The sequence below is a fragment of the Impatiens glandulifera genome, chromosome 2 (genome assembly GCF_907164915.1).
Source record: "Impatiens glandulifera chromosome 2, dImpGla2.1, whole genome shotgun sequence".
NCBI lineage: Eukaryota > Viridiplantae > Streptophyta > Magnoliopsida > Ericales > Balsaminaceae > Impatiens > Impatiens glandulifera.
Genome location: NC_061863.1, coordinates 11,377,761 through 11,385,063, shown reverse-complemented (window position 1 = coordinate 11,385,063; position 7,303 = coordinate 11,377,761). Strand labels below are relative to the sequence as shown.

Below are 7,303 nucleotides of genomic sequence, written 5' to 3'. Positions count from 1 at the left end.
CATATTCGAATATGACTCACGCATATTGTAATATGCGTCAGTTACTACTCACGCGTATTAAAATATGCGTCAGTTACTACTCATGCATATTACAACTTGACTCACGCGTATTACAATATGCGTGAGTTTAACATTGTGTAATATATATGCGTGAGTCACTGTATGTCATTAGCATGGCCAACCTAGATGCATTAGACAATCTGTATACAACTTTCAAATAAAAAAACATAGACAATATTCATGTAATTAAAAACAATCTGTATACAACTTTCAAATAAAAAAACATAGACAATATTCATGTAATTAAAAACTAACAATCTGTATACAACTTTCAAATCAAAAACCATAGACAATATTCATGTTTGTGGATGAGATGATGGATGCTGAGATGATGGAGACTGAGATGATAATGCTCTTGCAGCTCTTGTAGTAGAGGGTGTAAGCATCACTGATTTGCATGTTGCCCTGTTATGACCTTGACCACCACATGAGCTACATCTTCTCGGTACCTTACGAATTTCACCTTGGGATGACCTACGCTTTGTTTGAGGTCGCCCTTTCTTAACCTTAACAAGTGGTTTAAAGCACACTCGTTGCTTATTATGTTCTGGAATATCCCAATACTCTTCATGACAAACGGGATAGCAGGTTTCTGAATATGCATTGATCCACAAATCACTTGAGTAATACCTGAAAGATAACAATTGAACATGTGAGAAATTGGTTAGTTAGTTAGATAGATAGATTCAAGAGCAAATAAAGTAAAGTAACCTTGAGCAGAACTAATAGGCATCCAATCTTTGGAAGACCAGATACATCAAATACCCTACAACTACAACTCAATCTTTTCAAGTCAACTTTATAATCAGATTCACTGTCATGCACATAAAACTCGAATCGGTTAAGTGGATGGACGTTATATAATCTGACCTTCTCAGCTTGATCACTTAAGAACTTTTCATAATAAGGAGATAAACGTTCATTGTGATTGGACGCTTTTTCTCTTCTAATATTAAACCAATATTGTAATGTGAATCTTAAATAATCAGTTAAGATTGATATGTGATACTTTATAGCTTCCCTACTTTGACTATTGAAGCTCTCAGCGTAATTGTTTGTCATTTGATTGTATCGTTTACTAGGAAAAAATGCACGACTCCATCTCTCAAACCCAATATCTGCCAAATACATGGAAATACGAGGGTCCTTAGCATTGATCTTGTCAAAATCCTGATTAAACTTCAAGATTGTGTATGCTTGAGAAGCCAAACCAAACTCGGCATGGTAGTGATCGGTTTTGAATTTGGCCATAATAAAATAATCTTGATGTGATATGTGCACGCACCGTGGTTAGCTTTTGGAAAAACAACACACAAGGCATTGAGGATGCTTGAGTGTCTATCAGATACGAAGACGAGATCATCAACCAATCCATTTGCATCTCTAAGTTTTTGCATGAAATAAGTCCAGGAGTTGTTATTCTCTGAATCAACAACGCTCAATGCAACATGATAGAGTTGTTCATTCGCATCTAATGCTATCGCCACCAATAGCTGACCTCCAACCTTGTGCTTAAGAAAACTGGCATCGACGCACAATACTGGACGACAACAGTTTTTGAAATCCCTAATTGAGCAGCCTAGGGACATGAACATATACCTGAAATGACCGTGCTCATCCGTCTGGATGTCTGTTATGGTACCCGGTATGATGACAATTTACCATAGGAATATTCTACAGATCCTCGCACCGCCATTATGGACTTTTCTCTAGACCTCCAAGCCTTATTATAAGACAACTTTATTCCATAAGTTGTCTGTATGTCTTCCATTATTTTCTTGGGCATGAAGTCATGGTGATGGTCAATATACTTGCTCTTCATGCATTCCCCAAAAACCCATGCTGGTGCTTGCCTTTGATTCTCTTGCCTCGTCACAATCGAACATGTATGATCTTTTATAAATTTACGAATCTCAAACATCTCCGAGGAATTTACTCTGACAACACGCAATCTCCACTTGCAATTCTTATCCAAACATTTCACACACCAAAGTTCTTTTTTTGACTTCACCACTTTGAATTCAAAATGATTAGTCATCGCATATTTATATAACCTCAGTTGAAGTTCTTTTTTATTCTCAAACAACGAACTGACTTCCAATCCGATTCCACTAGTTACTGCCTCATGTATAGGATTTTCACTACTTGGTATGTTACTAGCAACCCATTCACTGCAGCTTGGTTGGGTACGAACAACAACATTGTTTGGTTGTGTACTAGGAACCCAAGCACTGCTTGGATTGGTACTAGGAACTCAAGCACTGCTTGGATTGGTACTAGGAACCCAATCAGAACTACTAGGTTGGGTAATAGGAACCCAATCATCATCATCATCATCCCCACATTCAGACGCAAATGTTCATCTTTAATGTCGTTTTCAAAGAAAACCTCACGCTGCTTCGGGAAGACGTCAAAGTCATCGATTTCTGGAACCGCTACACTTTTTTGAGTTGGTAGTGACTTTTCTACTAAGGATACACACAATGGAGTGCGGTTGTGGACTGAAACTGCTTCATGTAAAAAGAACTCCACATCCACATTTTTTTTTATATCAGTTATATAAGAAAATTTGACAATCATGTCAGGAGCATTATACTTGGCTTGAAGAAATAAATCATATCTAGATTTGTCAACATCGGTAGCAATATAAATGAGATCAACTAATTGGGAATAAGTAGAATTTTGGGGCACAATCATACAGCTGTTTGACTTTGCAGAAAAATGAGTAAGATCATCCGTAGTTTTCCACTCTCCATCAAAGTAAAGAAGTACATGTACTTGAGCCGCAATTAAAAACAGTTCAACAACATTACAATAATTGAAAACAGTTCAACAACATTACCATAACCGAGGAGGAGTTTGCTGGTAGAGTTTCAGGAAGTCCATTGCATCAACTTTTCCATAAGTTTGCTTCAATGAATCTAATGGGATAGGAGCCCCCTATCCAATAGGTCCATTGAAGTAAACTTGTGGACAATTCTTGGCACATTGTATCTCCATGAAACATACCAACAAACTCCTCCTTGGTGAGTATTTCGCGTGAGTTGGAAACAATACGCGTGAGTGAGCTACACTATGCCATCAAACCCTAAACCTTAATACTAGAATAACAACATAGTATTGATTCACATTCATTCGAATACAACCTAGCTAAACTATAATATAACTAACCTAGTGTTCATAATCACTAAAAAACATAAAATAAACATACCCATTTTGAGAACGAAGAGTAGTGGGTCACGAATTCAAACGGAGAGGTCTCGTGGTGTCGTCGTAGTCGTAAGCTACTGCTGCTCGTGGTCGTGTTCTTCAGGGGAGTACGGTTTGAGAGTCGAGTTGGAGTGGGGAAAGCGAGAGAAGAGAAAAGGAAATTAGTGAATCGTGGTTTTCTTATAAATTAGGGCAAAAAAATTATATATACGATGAAAGACGATGAAATACCATTCACGTAATTTCATCTAAAATGAGTGAGTTAATTAACGTGTTTTAGATGAAAATGCGTGAATGGCATTTCCCGTAAATTGAAAGACGAGGAATGCCATTCACGCATTTCATCTAAAATGCGTAAGTTGATTAACGCGTTTTAGATGAAACGCGTGAATAAAAACATTGTTCCTTGTTGCTTGAGTTATGTTGTAAACCAAGAAAGCCAATATGCGTGATGATACACAATACGCGTGCGTTGGATTGTTCTTAATAAACATAAGTTATGATACTACATTCACGCATTCTACACAATATACGTGAGTAATGTTATAGTATGGTGTATCATCAAATCGATTAACTCACCTAAATTATAAGAAAGCCAACACAGGTAATAACTGATAACTAAGGCTTATTGTAATAAATCAACAAACCATAAATAGAAAAATATTCAGCATTACATAAATAATGATGATAAACCACCATAATATTCAGTATTGTTAACAAAAGTCTAAACAACTCCAAATTAAGTAAGCAAATGCTGCAAATCACAAGTAGCAATAGATTGAAGCAACCTTGTGTGAGGAATAACATATTCATCCAATATTAATGACACAACAACCACTGTCTCAAATAGCCAATTGTCGGGAAAAAGATCAAAATCATTTTCCATTGGTCGATTCCTACTGTCTATCTCCAAATATACTATTATAGTTTTTTCGTCCCTTGGCTCAGCAAATGGATTATCCATTTCTTTAATACTACCTCCTCCAGCAATTATTAACTCAATGAGATCCTGTTTGTAAAGTGGGAAGAAATTCCCTACAAATATAAAAATGTAACTGTCGAACAGTTTTGAAAGCTGAAAAACAAACAAACAAAATAATTTCAGTTATCAAGCAAAATAATAAAAGTACACAGAGGAGGAATCAGACCAAACTCACATTATTCAACAACCGAAGTCTGCCATTTATAGGACCACCTTGGGTTCCATGATTATATTGTTTAACCTCATACGGTTCCTCATCAACATAGTTTTTGGTTTTCATTGATGATTTTATCCCTACACAAAAACAATTTTTATTTTAATTTAACAGACATATATATAAAACAAATCGTGTTAAGAGAGACTCACAATCAATTGTAAGGACCCATTTCCCGTTCAAAATTGCCTTCAATACTTTTTGAGTTCGGCCGCATGCAACATTAGGATCAGTGTAAGAAATAACATGAGTAACATCTTCTCTCCACTTCATAGACACCCTTGCACCAAAAGTGCGAGCAAATTGCACTATCAACAACTGTGTCAAACAATAATATCATGGTTATTACATTCAAAACTAGATAATATGGACATGGTTAGTGAAGAGATTAGTACATTATCTTCACAAGATAATTGATTGGGACATAAGGTCATCACAGTGTTTGTTGCCTGCATATTATAAAAAAATTGAGTTATGTTATTACATATGACCGAATTCATCAAATTATCTTAACTAGGGTTTGTGAAAAAACTTAAATATGAACATTTCAATTCAACATAACGACCATTTTATTGAACGAACTAGGGTTTAAGGTTTGTGGTTTCCTAACTAGGATTTTTATTGTACGTACCATTTTGTTGAACGAACGGAGCAACCCGGTTGTGGTGGCGGTCGTTGAAGCTCCTGATCTAAATACATCAATATCCATCAATATAAACAACATAATATACATTGAAACCAAACCCTAAACCTAACATAAACCTAAATACATCAATATCCATCAATATAAACGGCAGAATATACATCGAAACCAAACCCTAAACCTAACTTAAACCTAAATACATCAATATACATCAATATAAACGACAAAATCCAAAACCTAACCCTAAACCTAAATACATCAATATACATCAATATAAACGGCAAAATATACATCGAAACCAAAATCCTAAACCTAAACCTAAACCTTAAGCCCTAAACTCACCTACAGAGACGGACGGAGGACGGACGGAGGACGAGGAACGATGATGTTGAACGAGGTTGATCGATGATGTTGAACAAAGTTGGAATGGAAAGTCGGCAGTTTTGGAAGTCGGGGTGGGAGGGAAAATCGGGGGATTTTGTTTTAAATTAGGGCCAAAGAGTTATATATACGACGAAGGACGAGAATCGGCATTCATGCGTTTCATCTAAAACGCGTGAGTTGATTGACGCTTTTAAGATGAAAAGCGTGAATGAAACTTCTCGTAAATAAAAAACGAGAAGTGCCATTCACGCATTTTAATCTAAAACGCGTTAATCAACTCACGCGTTTTAGATGAAACGCGTGTATGGCGATTCTCGTCAATGAGCGTAAAATCTGGCGTCCGAGGGGTATTTCTGACATTTCGCATGACAAAAGGGCCCTTTTTGCCAACATTAGTAGGCGCCGTCCATTTTTGGAATTTGGCCTGTTATGGAGGCCATTTCATCAAATTTCCCCTCTAACCCTCCATAGTAATTTTATTTTTTTATGGGTAGAAATGTAATTTGACCTATAATTTTTTATTTGTTTTTAATTTAATTCACTATTTGATTCTTTAATCAGATCAAATTTTGTTAGTATCCTCGACCCCTAAGGATTCCATATATATTAATCTTTTGTTAAATTATAAATACTTTAGCTTTTCTAATTTAAAAGTTATAAATCCTATTTTATGTAATTATTTTTTTATTGTATATAAGAGTCAGAAGTTGACTTAATTATACAATTTTGATAACAAGCATATATTTGTAAGTTGCATTATCGTGTCCTAAAACACATCACTCGAAAATTTAGTTATAATTATTAATTAATATTGTATTTCATAAAAACAAACACCATTTTTTAAAAGTTTATGACAGCTTGCTTGAGTCTTAAGAAATCTCATATGTGCATTTACAACATTCTCCTTGATCAGCTATATATAAATAGAGTGAAATATCAACCACCATTATTCATTAATCTCCCTTAATCTTGACATATAGAAGTTAATTAAGAAGATCCATTAATGGAAGAAGAGAAGAAGCATCACTTCTTTCACCACAATGAGGAAGATGTACCCGTAGACCATGAGAAGGAAGAGAAGCACCATAAACATCTCGAGCATCTCGGTGAACTCGGTGTTGCTGCTGCCGGCGCCTATGCCTTGGTATGTTATGATCGATCTGAGTAGTAATTATTATTAGTTTTCTATTCCAATTCTATATATCATACTAAAAACTTGGTTTTGTCAGCATGAGAAGCACGAGGTGAAGAAGGATCCGGAACATGCCCATAAGCACAAGGTAGAGGAAAAGATTGCGGAATCAATAGCTGTTGGAGCGGGCGGGCTCGCTTTCCATGAAAAACATGAGAAGAAGGAGGAGAAAGAAGCGATGAAAGAAGCCGAAGGCGAGAAGAAACATCACCATGGCCTATTCTAGCTAACGATGGATTGGAAATTTCTACGTTTTTATTTAAAGAGAAATTGGTTTCTCTCGTGTGTAATAATAAATTGAATTGACCTCCTAATAATGTTTTTATTGTATTTCTTGTTATTTGTTAGAAGTTGGTTATTTCTCATTGTTATTTGTTTGGTGTTTGAACTTTGAGAACTATAAAGGTGCTATGTGATCTCTAATATGCTATCTATTTTATCTATAATCAATCATGGATAAATTATAAGATGTTTTATATATATTGAGAGGTTATGTGATTTCATCTCAACCTAGAGATTATTTGATCTTCAACCATAATATTCCATTTTTTTTGGGTGGGATGGAAAAGTGAGAAATGAACCCTAATATATAAGTTATGTGTTGAGTAAGTCATATAT

At 35.5% G+C, this 7,303-nt stretch overlaps 1 protein-coding gene across 1 annotated transcript; it reads left to right on the top strand.

The window, feature by feature from the left end:
* The first annotated feature begins 6,496 nt into the window (after positions 1-6,496).
* Positions 6,497-6,911, top strand: LOC124924341 (abscisic stress-ripening protein 2-like). The gene is made up of 2 exons (XM_047464395.1): positions 6,497-6,637; positions 6,723-6,911. The coding sequence occupies exons 1-2, from the start codon at positions 6,497-6,499 to the stop codon at positions 6,909-6,911; spliced, it is 330 nt and encodes a 109-aa protein (XP_047320351.1).
* Positions 6,912-7,303: the final 392 nt, after the last annotated feature.

Excerpts from the sequence above, each read along its gene's own strand:
- LOC124924341 (XM_047464395.1), top strand. The coding sequence starts at position 6,497 with ATGGAAGAAGAGAAGAAGCATCACTTCTTTCACCACAATGAGGAAGAT. Across the intron at positions 6,638-6,722 it reads CTGCCGGCGCCTATGCCTTG|CATGAGAAGCACGAGGTGAA; the intron begins GTATGTTATGAT and ends TGGTTTTGTCAG.